Source organism: Pristis pectinata, chromosome 1 (assembly GCF_009764475.1).
Source record: "Pristis pectinata isolate sPriPec2 chromosome 1, sPriPec2.1.pri, whole genome shotgun sequence".
In the NCBI taxonomy this organism is placed as follows: domain Eukaryota; kingdom Metazoa; phylum Chordata; class Chondrichthyes; order Rhinopristiformes; family Pristidae; genus Pristis; species Pristis pectinata.
Window position 1 is genome coordinate 100553901 of NC_067405.1, and position 13499 is coordinate 100567399.

Here is a 13499-nt window from a genome sequence, read left to right on the forward strand (position 1 = left end):
TCAAATGTTCTGCTACTTGTGAATATAAATTACAACCTTTTTGTAATCACAAATCAAAGTCACTAACTCCAAACGTGCTACAACAAATTGGACATATACCAATAATCATCTCACTTTAAAGACTGTACTCCGATGATGATTTTCTAAAAGTGTCTCAGTACATTACCATGTCCACATTCAGTATTTCTTTACCATATCTATTTAAGTGCTATTGTTTCCTGTAGTAAAATACTTGGAAAATTTTAAAAAATGCTGTAAACCACTTAAACTTGAATTGTATTAAATATTAGTACATTTTAATCTCAGTAAAAAATCTACTTGGTCATTACTAATCCTGAAATATATATCAGCCCACCAAAATAATGGGTCTTCCTAAATTTCACACAGTATGGCAAGCTTCTTGCTGTTACTATAGAGCAGACCAAACAAATACAGGCTCTGAAAAGCTTTTACAGAAATGGCCTTAATCAAATCAATGTATGCATTTTTTGTTCCACTTACTTGAAAGCTATCGTCAGAAACCGTTGTTTCATTGAAAGTTTCTTGGCAACCTGCTGACAAATAAAACATCAATGTCATCGGACTACAACTTGCTTCACCGCTATTTGCTCTTTAAGGTTTGAAATCAGCAATAAAAATTTGTCTCAATCATATCTGTTCAACTGTTTACAAGTTGGATTAAATAGCAAAACAAAACAGTATTGATAAAGCTCAAAATAATTATGTAAAAGGCTGCTCATGTTTAAGTCCCTTGCACTTTTATTGCAGGGATGCCCTAACTCTGGGCTGTGGAACTTTCGGATGAGTTGGTTAAGAGCATAAAATCCAAATCATTAAATGGAATAGAATAGGCCTATCCGTCCTCAGTCTCTCTTCATCAGAGAAGGTATGCTACAGAAAAGACTGCTTGAAGCTGGGTCAAAGAGGAATGTAAGGAGTATTGAACAGATGGAGTACAGGCTGAAAACAATGGTAATGAGAGAGAAGGATGCGTATGGTGGTGATCAGTTCCAAAGGCAATAGATGTCCCTTTAATGCTAAAGCAGGTCTTAATCCTCCAATTAAAACCTATTTAAGAAAGCCTTAATTTTTCACAGTGATGCTCAATGGTCACTATGCACCAAGACATCATGTGCTGGCAACAATTTTGGTTTATGGTCTTTGGCTTTGAAAAGCTCTTCCAAGCTCAGACATTTGGGCACTCCAGCCATAGTGAGACATAAAATGAACTATCAGCAAAATGCAGTGTTCACAAAATCCTTACTAGGAATGGCAGATCTTACCAGTATCATAAATCCCATTTGAAATCATGAATTCAAATCAGAACACTGGGGTCATACAATGCTCAATCTAAATAAAAGATGACATTTATGCAATCAAGGAATAAGGAAGTTAATACAAAATTGTCATTTTTCCTGCACAGAAGTAGCACAGATTAAGTTCTATTTCACCTCTGATGGTGGAAGCGAAATTAAAAATGTGTGGTCATTCAAAAGCTCAAAGTTTTGTACCACACAACTTCCCTTTGCTACAATGTTTATTGTATTGTTGAAATATACTGTTGTAAAAATACTGTTTAAACTGCATTGGGCATGAGATTATTTAGCAGGAGACTGGTGGTAAGGATTATTCAAGTAAGCAAATACCTTATCATCTCCCATTTATCAGCAAACTCTTCTTTTCATTGTTAGTTTCAATCCCCACTCAAGATAAAACTTTTAGCAGTTAATTCGCATGGAGAAACTTCAAGTCAGTCATACAGCATTTAACACTGAACCTAAGTAGGAGTGAAGTTTTGTTAAGGTGGATCGTACTGATACTGCTCCACAATTTGGCTCACTTGTTAATTTTGTTTTGTACCTGCAATGTGGGTAACGTAAGGCAATAGTTATTGGCTATCCCTAGTTGCCCTGAGGGAATTAACAGACAACCACAGTGTGATGCTGGTGTCAATGAGATGACAGGTTCCTCCCTTAGGAATCAGTCAGATTTTACTGTTCTTAAAACAATCCACAGTTTGTATGTCAACACAAGAGACTGCAGGTGCTGGAACCTGGAGCAAGCAACAAACTGCTGGAAGAACTCAGTAGGTCAGACAGCATCTGTGCCCACCCAGGTCCATGTGCCAAATTTTTTTCCTCTCTCTTATCTGTTTCCACCTATCACTTCCAGCCTGTCTCAGCCCTCCCTCTTACTTCTACCTACTAGCTATCTTCCCTCAACTCTCAGTCCTGATGCAAGGTCTCGACCCAAAATGTCAACTATCCCCTCTGCCTCCACATTAGCTGCCTGACCCACTGAGTTCTTCCAGCAGTTTGTTTTGTTTGCCACAGTTTGTATGATTGTCTTTCTAGTGCTGGCTCACTAATTATAGATACTTTAGAATTGAATTCCATAGCTTACCATAATTGGATAGTAAAAGATATAGCTTTTGCAAACATGTAATAGCTATATGAGAAAGCTTTGTGAATGTAACCTGTTGATATTACTGTACTTTAAATTCTGAATGCCTGTCAAATAGAGGGTTTCTTTCTAGGTGAAAGATAAACAGCAATCCATGAAAATCTGATTTTTTGGGGGGTTGGAAATATGGTTTCAGGTCTCAAAATGCTCAATGAGTAAACACAATGAGGTCAGAAGTTTACACTCAAGTTTTACTGGCCTGGTGGAGTATAACTGAGATGACAGAGATGCTTTGTTCTTGACTCATGACAAAAAAAACTCAGTGGGTTCTTACTGATTATGTGTTTCACTGATTCTTACTAGAAAAGTCATTGCACAAGGTAAGATTCAGTCGAACAGGAGAATCTACTAAAAAGCAACAAAATATACTAATGGAGAACAGTAACTTGAATAATGTATGGAAAGGTGCAGGAAAAGAATCAAGACATCCCTTGTCGATTTGTGGGTTTACAGGCCCAATCTCACCTTAAGACAAAACTTTCTTCAATTAGTTTAACTAGGATACTGCATGGCTTCAGGCTGCTGGTGATATTATTAACCAAAAATCAAGTTTAAAGCAAAATTGCAGACATTTATTAAATAGGGCAAGAAAATATCAGGATAACGTGGACTAATTAAACATTTTATCCAGATATCAATCTTTAAAAAAAATCTTAGTCCTATTTTCCAAACAGATTTCAGGTATCATAGTGTACGTTTAACAATTTATTTCAAATAAATTACTGGGAAATTCAACATTCCCATATCATCTCCTGAAATGGGATACTTCTGTCATGGTAAATTTACAAGGTTGCAATTAAAACTGTAATTTGGCTGCAAAGTTTTACCAAAGATGAAGAAACAAAGAACAAACATCATATCTGTTAATTTTGGGGCCAATATTTCTTGTCTGCAGCCCCACTCTTCAAAATATTTACTTCTTGCTTCACAGCATACTCTTGGTCTCTTTACAAAACTAAAGCCGCTTTCACTACATAATTTTATCCCTTTTCCATTCCCTACGAGAATCAGCTGTTCTCTTTTCCTATACCATGCCCAAATTCGCCAGCCAGAGTACTCCAATTGCTGTGTTTTCAAATGCTGGCCCAGTAATTGAAAATCCAGCCTAAGTTTAGTCCTCAAGCAACATGTAAAACACACAAATACAAATTCTAACAGAACTCATAACTTAATATGTAAAACAGCCACCAGCAAATGGGTTTGATTTTATGGGAGAGAAAATGTTACAAAAATAATGAATTAAAGGATCCTTGCACTTCTACTAGCAATCTATTTTCACTTCCTTAGCTCAGTTTTTCTTACATTTTCTCTTTTTTTTAAACCCCTTGGTAAATTTCCTCTCTACCTGCTCATCTATTTTTAATTGCTTAGAATCTTATTTTTAAAAATAACTTCTGCCTGTAACATTGCTGCTCTTCATCATAAAACCCCCAATTATTTACCTAGTGTCAAAGATAGCAAAACATTTCAAGATATTTCTTTGGAGCACAATTACTCACATGTACCTCCATTTTCCAATTCCTTTAAACCCTTTCTGAAGACAATTTTATGGGAATTTTTGCTCTGTTAAAATTTTAGCAAACTAGTTATGGTCTGTATTAAAGGGCAAGAATATCTATTTGGATGTTGGGAAACAAGGGAAATTGTAAAAACAAAGTAGTGACTGGGAATGTCAAAGCATTTAAAACAGAAAAGGTGTATTTTTGTTATTTATCATAACGTTCAGCTGGCTGATGCATCTTCTTCCAATGGTTGGAGGAACCTCAGAATAGGCCATTTTACATAAACGCTACTGGCATATGCAGCCAATTTGTCAAGTCAGCAAGAAAATTTGTCTGAATTTGCCTGTAAAATCTTTGTGCACCTTCAGGTTTGGTACTGCTTTCAGAAGCATTTGCAAAAATAACTTACTTTGTTTTGTGATCTACCAGACTTATGAACCTTTATCTCCCAAATACTAGATAATTTAGCAGTTTTGTCAGGTACACAGAATTATAAATTCCACGAGTTTGTTTCATCCATATGGATTCAAATTTATGACTACTAGCATTAAATGAGAAGTTTTTTTTTGGGGGGGTGGTGGTGTCCATCAATAAAGTCATCAGTAGGCATTCTTGTTGCATTCTTTAAAAATATCTACCATTAATTTTTCAAATCAATCTTTGCAAACATTAACAAGATATGCAATGTTCTAAAGCGATCTGGACAAAAAATCTCTTGTACTTTTGCCCTTCCCTTCAACTCATGGTCACTGTACAGTACAGTTAGAAGGTGTGAAAGGCATATTGTCTCGAGTTCAGATTCCATTGCTGTTCTGTGGAATGTGGTATAAAGAGGCTTAAAAGGAAACCTTCATTCTTGCTTCTCCCACTCCCTTATTCAGTGTCCGAAAGGTGCATCATAAAGTAGATTTGGGTTTTTTCATAATTTCTCTGCTAAAATATTTAATAAGTAAAGCAAGGTAATTGCCTAAAGTACTTCTGTGAATAAAATGTACGAGTCTCTACCTTCAGAGATAGCTTCAGTAGCTCGGCGAATACCACGGTCAAATGCTCTAGCATCAGCAGGACTCTGAAAGGTAAGTCCAAACTTCTTTTCATTTATCTTCCAGTGGTGAAATATTGGGTTAACTTTGTTGTAAACTAGATCCTTCTTCAGGGCACATTCCAAAACCACCTGCATAGTTTAAAAAGATACAAAATGAACTTTAAGCACATGTATTAATCACATTTACAGCCATTCAACTTCAGTGCAATGTGCAAGTGCACTCAATAATCTCATCCCATCATATTTAACAGTAAATTTTAAATTCCAGATGCAATCCTCAATCCATCCCACTCCACCAATAAAAACACTTCCCTTACTTTAAGGGCCACCTGAAAGCCCATCACACTGAAAAGCTTCCAACCACTCCTTACATTTCGTACTCCAGCTGGAGACTGATTTTTACCTGATTTCACTGAATGCAGTTTTGCACTCCCTACATTAAAGGCACTTTAGTAAGCTGTTGGTTTCATTTGAGACTATCAAAACAAACTGATCAATAAAATTAATTTTGCAGTGCAATCTCACAACACTGATTTGCTTGTTACATTTGGCATCACTTTTCATTCAGTCTGATAATATTTCAGTCTACTTTTAAAAAGAACACGTTATGGCTCTTCTTACTCACCTGCAGCATTTGGGGTATACTGCTGTTTCACTTCAGAGAGCAATGAATGTAAAATAATGGGAGTGGAAGGAAAAGAACCTTCACATTATGGACTACTACTTTCCTTCTTGTGGGCTCTGCCACACTGGGTTGTTTGGAGGGGGTGGTATACTCCTTTGTGCTACCTCTTGTATATTCTCAACAAACTAACATGAGGTTTTCAATGCTATAACCAAATCCTTCTCCAGTTTAAACCTGCATGGACCAGGGATTCCCATTGGGAGTGAGGAGTGGGTGTAGGAGTGGGGGGGGGGGGGGGGGGGGGGTGTTAATGTGACACATTTCTCAAAGAGTCTTTAAGAACATCCTTGAATAGCATTGTTTGATCACCTCAATGTCTTGCTGTACCACAGCTTGGAATAGTGCAGCTGTTTCAAGAGGTGCCCAAGAGCAAATACAGCTTCAGTACTGGGGATGTTGAGCTGGGTTTCTGACATTGGTTCACTTATCCTGCAAGTAAATTTGGAGAATTTTGAGGGAAGTATTGACAGCATCTCTCCAGTGCTTTGAGGTACTTGCTATAGGTAGTTCATATTTCAAAAGTATACTTGAGATGAGGGATCATTGTGGCCTGACAGACCACTAGCTTTGTGCTGGGTTTGAGGTCTTGATCTTCAAATATCTCCCCTCAGTTAGTTGAAGGCTGTGTTGGCACACAGAAGACTGTGCTGAATTACATAATTGATGTTTGCCTTTGCCAAAAGGTGGCTCCTGTGATAAGGGAAAGTTGTCTACATTTTCCACGCTCTTATTGTGGACTTTTATTTTGGATGGGCTGTGGCGTACCACTGGGGAAGGTTGGAGAGGAATTCTGTGGAAGTGTGAGGCCTATTCTCTCCTACGTTCCAATGAATGAGTTGATGATGACTTAAGAGCTCAGCTTCAATATACAAATAAGCACTGTCTGTATACTGTAGATCAATGACCAGAGCTGGGTAGAGCTTCATTCTGGAAAGGTGGTGACATACTGTAAGTGGAACAGTTTTCTATTTGTCCTGTAGATTAGTTCCAGTGCAGCCAAAAGCTCAATGATGATGAGGTGCAGTATTGCAAGAAAGATTGAAGGAAACATTGGTGTGATTATGCAACCTTGACAACATTTGCACTGAAATTGTGTCTGTGGACCTGTTTGCATACCAAGAAAATCAATGCTGAAGATAAGGTACCCTGCATAGATAGCTCTTCTCAGACAGTACATCACAGCAAATTGATGGCTCCCAAGTAATAGGAACTGAAAAGTTTCCACAGTGTCTGGACTGCCTTGAAGTCTATCACAACTGGCATCTTGGTTTCTCTACCATGAAAATGTCAGAACTGGGTTGATGAGAATAACCAGGAGATTCAGGAATTAATTAATAGCAAATGCAAACCATTCTTGGATTGGAAGCTCTACCATGCTTGATGGTAAAGGATAAAAACAGAAATCTCTGACCCAAAGCCCAAATGGTGGTTGGAAAGGGCACAGGAAATCCAGTAATTTGCTGAGGACCATGATATGCATGAATTTGTTGATGTTGAGGCCATCTAAGGTCCAAACACCAAGTAGCTCACCCCAGAAAGTGAACTCATCAGACAGGCAATAAGTCCCTGCTGAAAGGAACTCTTAAAGAACTCCTCAAGTGATTCAGATGTCAGCACTTTTGTTTCCTTCACACAGAAAACTACCTAGTCAAAACTCGCTGCCACCACCACCACTGGTTCACAATCAAAAAGGCAACATGCCAACTGAAAAAAATAAGGGAACAGAGGATATCCCTTTTGAATTTCTAACATTTCAGATCATCTTCTACATCTGAGAAGAAGAGAACATGCCAGGGTCCCTCAAATTCCACAAACACAGTCATATTCAAGAAATGAGATGAATCTGACTTTAACTAGAGGGGTCTTTCTGCTGGCTGCCCTAGTAAAAGTCTTTATCAGGTTCCTCCCCAAACACTCCCCTCCCTCCCCCATCATTGGCTGAAGAGCTGCTCCTCCAATCACAGTAATGAACTCCATCCATCTGGAGGCCAATAGACACTCTTGCTCAGCAACTACAAGAAAATGCAGGGAAGGGCATCAACCACGATATATAACCTCTTAAAAATCTTTGTCTCCATCACTTGAGGGACAGTCCTTTTCAAAATGGGTGCTTGCAGAGATTTGTCTCCAGTTGATAAATAATGACCAAAGTTTAAGATCTTACATCTCAATGTCAGAAAGTTCTGCACATAACCAATTTGCAGTAAAATTCTTGCTGAATTGTGCCACGTAAATAGAGGCAACTGATGTCAATCGATGTTAACCACACAAAAAATCTGGTAAACATATTTTTAATACTGTAAAACACCATTGTGTAAAAATATCAAATTTCAAATATTTTACAAAGTCTACTTTCCAGAATGCTTCTGTTGTTGAGAACTCCAAAAGTTTCAGGTCTTTGGCCTGCAAATTGCTTTAACATACATTGCCCTCTCACTGCTCTTTGTAGTCTGATGACTAGACCAAAAAAAAGGTTAAATCAAAATTCATAAAACAAAAGCTTCTTTCAACAATTCAGTAAGTTTGAAGCTTGACAAAAATTCACACCATTACATCCGAACATCCATTTCTGTCTGGTGGTTTGTTCAAATCACATGTTTTCTGAACATTACAATTAGCTTGTTCAGATCACATGAACTATACCAATCAACTATACTCATTAGCAATTTAACACAGATTCAATCAGACCAAAGATCAAAGGAACTTTCTGACATACAGAACAGGAACCACAATTTGTGCTTCATTTTAAACTTGCATGCAAAATGTACATGTGACTGTTCAAAATCTTGTGCATCATATATTGAAAGCTGTGTGTCAATAAAAAGCCAAGGGCAAATCATAAATGTTCTGATGTGGATAGACTACAAATGGAAAACAAAAATTTCTGAAGGCAATAACTTGGAAGTTAAGAGCCTCTCTGGTAAAAAGGCAAAACATGGTCATATTCAAGAAATGAGAGAAACAAAGGAGTGCAGATGCTGGAATCTAGATGTAAAACATGATGATGATGGAGGAACTCAGCAGGCCAGGCAGCATCCATGGAGAAAAGCAGGCGGTCAACATTTCTGGTCAGGACCCTTCTTCAGAACTAAAGGTAGGAAATAGGGAAGCCCAAGGTATAGGAGGGAAAAGCAGAGCTATGATAGGTGGACAAAAGAGGGGAGGTGGCGTGGGCACAAGGTGGTGATAGGTAGATACAGGTAAGAGATAGTGATAGGCAGGTGCAGCAGAACTCCCAACTCTCTTCAACAGGGGTTTTGTGAGTCCCCCTCTCACTGCTCCTCCGTGATCTCCTCTGCTCTCCGCTCCTTGACCATGTGCTCACTTAGACTCGGTTCCACAGCCATGTGACCTTCGTCACTCTGGGTCCCTGCCGCCATCTTGTTCCATGTGGCTTCCAGGTCCATTTCCAGGCCTCCCAGTTCGGCTCCAGTCTGGATCTCCGGTATGTTCACTCTATCCATTGTTGCTCTTTCCTGTTCTCCCTCTGTGCCCTCTGCTCTACCCTCTCTGCTACGCGCCAACATCTTTCTCTTCCATAGCTCTGGACCTCACTCTCCAAGATGTGCCCGGGACCGTTATTTTTCATTGTTCTCTGCCGTATCCACACTTTCAATGGATGATTCTTCGCCTTCCTCAAGGTCACCCGCCTCAAGACCCCCACTGCCATGCAGTCCTCCAACCCCTCCTTCCCCACCTGCTCCAAGTAGGTTCCCACCGCCGCAGAGTCCTCCAGACCCCACCTCCCCCACCCGGCCGGAGTCAGAATTTCCCACCACTGCATGATGCTCCAGCCCCCCCTCCCTCCCATGGTCGACATCATTCTCTGCTCCTCCCACCCCTTCCTCCCCAGGGCTTCCCTCTCTCCAGGCTTCACCTTCTGTTGCCTCTGCTCTGTTTCTTCCCCCATCTACTTCTAATTCTGCATCCCACCTTGCACCTCCACCAGCCCACTCCCAACCCCCTTTATCCCCTCTCCCTACCCTGACCTCTCCTCCTGCTCCTGCTATTGTTCCCTCCCCGACATACACCTCCTATCTTTCATCGCACTCTTCATTCTTGTACCACTCCCAACCCCTCTCACCCCTTTCCTCTCACCAGCCCAGCCCCTCCCACCCTTCCTCTTCTAGCCCCAACTCTAACCCCTGCCAAGTCTTTACCATCCCCGACCTCCCCCCTCCCTGAGGCTGAGCGATCTGTTCTCGGCAAAGGCCTCATCTTCATAACTCTGCAACCCCACCTCAATGAATTCTGAGCCTGGCATGATGCCAAGCTCTTTTTCCACCGCCTCCGCATTCGTGCCTTCTTCTTCGGCAAGAACTCCTCTCCCGCTTCTGATGACTCGTTTTCCCTCCTCCAGCCTTCTTCTTCTACCTGGACTCCCGCACGGACCAACTGTCAGCACGACATCAGCCATCTTGATTTTTCTGCTCCCCTCATCCACTCCAACCTTACTCCTTATGAACACTCTGCTCTCCACTCCCTCTGCACCAACCCTGACATTGTCATCAAACCAGCCGACAAAGGTGGTGCTGTGGTAGTCTGGCGTACTGACCTCTACCATGCAGAGGCCAGGTGCCAATTCTTGGACACTTCCTCCTACCTACCTGAACCATGACCCCACCAAGGACCACCAGGACATTATCTCCTGCACCATCACTGACCTCATCACCTCGGGAGATCTCCCCCTCACAGGTCCCAACGATAGTCCCGCAACCTAGGACTGCCCGCTTCCATCTCCTCCCCAAAATCCACAAGATGTGACTGTCCCAGCAGACCTATTGTCTCCACCTGCTCTTGCCCCATGGAGCTTGTATCCTCGTACCCAGCCTCTCTTTTTTTCTACCCCTCTTTTTTTCCTCCTTACCTTTGACCCATCCCCCGGTGGATCTGCTCTCCCCTCCTCCCCTGCACCTGCCTATCACTATCTCTTACCTGCATCTACCTATGGCCACCTTGTGCCCACCCCGCCTCCCCTCCTTTGTCCACCTATCACTGCTCTGCTTTTCCCTCCTAAATATTGGGCTTCCCCTTTTCCTATCTTTAGTCCTGAAGAAGGGTCCTAACCCAGAACGTTGACCGCCTGCTTTTCTCCACAGATGCTGCCTGGCCTGCTGAGTTCCTCCAGCATCAGAGTGTGTTTCTTCAAGAAATGAGAGTTGCCAAAAAGGCAAAAACCTTTCTGAAGGCAATAATGAAAGCAAACCAAAAGGCCAAAGTGTGCCATAATGGACGGCAAATGGGGAAAATAAATAAATCAACTGATTAACAAAGTATAAAATTGTGAGACTTTTTTTTAACCTGATGTCCTGACTAACATTTATCCTCAAAGTATACAGATTATCTGGTCATTAATCTCAATACTACTTATGGAACCTTGCTGCATGCAAATCAGTGACAATGTTTCTAACACTACAACAGAAATGGCACTCGAGAGTACTTCATTGGCTGTAACATAGTTTGAGATTTCCCGGAGTAATGGAAGGATTTGACAATGTTAAATATTCAATTTCCTGCCTCCGTTCGGAGGTCTTTAAGCTCCAGACAAACATCATTAGAGTGGTTTATGGATAATATTCTAGAATGTTCATCATACATGGTTGAAGAAACTCTGGACCAAAGTGAGGTGAACGTAATGGGGAAAATGCACAAGACCGATGACAATTTTTGAGGGATGATTGAGATTAGAGAGATAGGAGGGGCAAAGCCATTCAGGAATTTAAGCACAACAAGGAGAATTTTAAAACTGCAGGGAGCTGAAGACCAGGAATCTACACAATGACTTAATGCCACTGGGTGACTGGCAGGATAAAGGTAGTTTTTGATGAGCTGGAGCTTGCTTGAGAAGATTGAGGAAGATTGACTGGGTGAGAGGTGGAATTGTTAAGGCTGGAAGTGACCAGGTGTGGATGAGGTTTCCACTTATGACAGGATAAGGTTAAGTGGAAGCAGTCATTTTTATTTTTACAGACATGGAAGTAGATAGTCACTGCTGTGGGATATTGGGTAGGAAAATTAAGTATGTTTGTATAGAATTTTGAGCTAACAAACAATCTAGATAATCTTAAAACAGTATCAAGTTAGTAGATTTGCCAACATTTAGCTAGAGCAAACAGCTTTATCCAAAAATGGATGGTCAGAGAAACAATCTACTAATAAGTCTTGGGGAGAAGTGGAAATTGAGATTCCAAGAGGTGAATGCCATCATCATGTGGAAATTAATGCAGATGATATTTCAAAACGTAAAAGTGAAGATTAGTGGCACTGAAGTGATTGTTTAAGCCCCACTCAGCAGACTAATCCACAAGACGGCAAGTGTAATAGAAAACACAATTTAATTGTCAGAGTAATTTGAATGCAATTCTTTTATTGTAATGTGATATATGCAAACGGGTTCCTTTCAGGTCATAAGGTTAGCAGAAAACAAAATGGTGAGGAAAGAAAACCTGCCTTAAAAACTATTATGATATGCATTTTTGAAGATGTGAACAAGTGAAATGTTGAGATAAGATCAGGTTTCATAGTTTGTAAACTGTTTCTGAAGTTTACTTCGAGAATGACCAAAAGATATATTTTTTTAAATCCCTGGATATTTTGCTTCCTACTGACTCAACACTAAATAATTGCGGAGTGAATGTGTAAAAGTGGAAGCCCTCCTTTCTGTTGGTGTTAGGAGTGGGAATTAAGGGAGAAAAAAGAAGGCAAGTTGGCAATTTGAATGTGGACCCTTCAATAGAAACTACATTAGAAATGGTGGCTGAGTTCAAACTTGCAGGTAGAATTTAAGTAATTTCACTGAAACCATTGCAAAACTACGTTCTGTAGCAAATCCATTAAAAACATAGTAGTGTTTTCTGATAAAAATTAGAATAGCCAAGTAATAAAGAAAGCTATTGAAGTGTAACCAAATTCCACCAGTGAACAATTCTTAAGAGCAACACGTTAGAGTACAACCTCAAGTAACTGGAATTGTCTGCTTAAAATAAAGCCAACCACGTGTGGTACATTAATTAAAAAATGTTTATCATGGTTAAGTATAAAATGTAGTTGTCTGAAAGTAATAAGTAACATACATTTTGTCAACTTAATGTGATATAAAATGCAGCTAACTGCTTAAATTTCTCATTCTTATCGAAGGTAATGAATGATCCGTTGTATTCAATTGATAACTATTCTGGAGTGCAAGTTGATGATTTCAAGATTTAACAATTAACTAGTCTATCTAATGTAAGTAAGGTGATTTTGAGGCTTGGTGCAACATAATTAAAAATTGATCGTATTCTTTTATGTTAACTAACCACATTCAATAAGATCAGGATTCAAGGAGATAAGAACAAGAATTTACTAAAAACCTAAAAATTAACAGCTCCAGAGAAACTTACTAATGTAAGAAAGCCACCAATAAGGCAAGAATTGAAGACAGGCACATCTACTTTTACCCGTCAAATACATAATATGGTCTAACATCTGCTTCATTTCCCTGGATAGTTCTATTCCGGTTAGCAGGCATTCATTCAATGAATCATCGCTACAACAAAGGGCTTTATTTAATTAGTCCTTTAACGACAGTTTCATTCACTACAATGAAGGGTAGGGAACACAATTGGAGACTGATTTTTAAACACAGGTCCATGAAAACCAGTAACATTTAACAGTTTCTTTTGATTGGGTTAATGGGAAGGAGTCTATGAAATAAACAAGCTATTTAAAATATGGGAATAAGCCTCTCAAACACCTGCACTCTTTCATCTGGCAACAATAGCCATTGGATGAATGACTTAAGTTTCAGCCCTTATGTTTCACC

At 39.9% G+C, this 13499-nt stretch overlaps 1 protein-coding gene across 2 annotated transcripts in view; it reads right to left on the bottom strand.

Annotated features, from left to right (window-relative positions):
• Positions 1-13499, bottom strand: part of spred1 (sprouty related EVH1 domain containing 1) — a 74446-nt gene that overhangs the window by 14213 nt on the left and 46734 nt on the right. Inside the window, exons 3-4 of one of the 2 annotated variants that reach the window (XM_052027305.1) lie at positions 4971-5139; positions 502-551 (exon numbers count right to left, since the gene is read on the bottom strand). In XM_052027305.1, coding sequence (XP_051883265.1) covers positions 502-551; positions 4971-5139 — 219 coding nt within the window. Of the gene's footprint in view, positions 1-501; positions 555-4970; positions 5140-13499 lie in introns of both variants that reach the window. The other variant, XM_052027295.1, reaches the window with a different exon arrangement.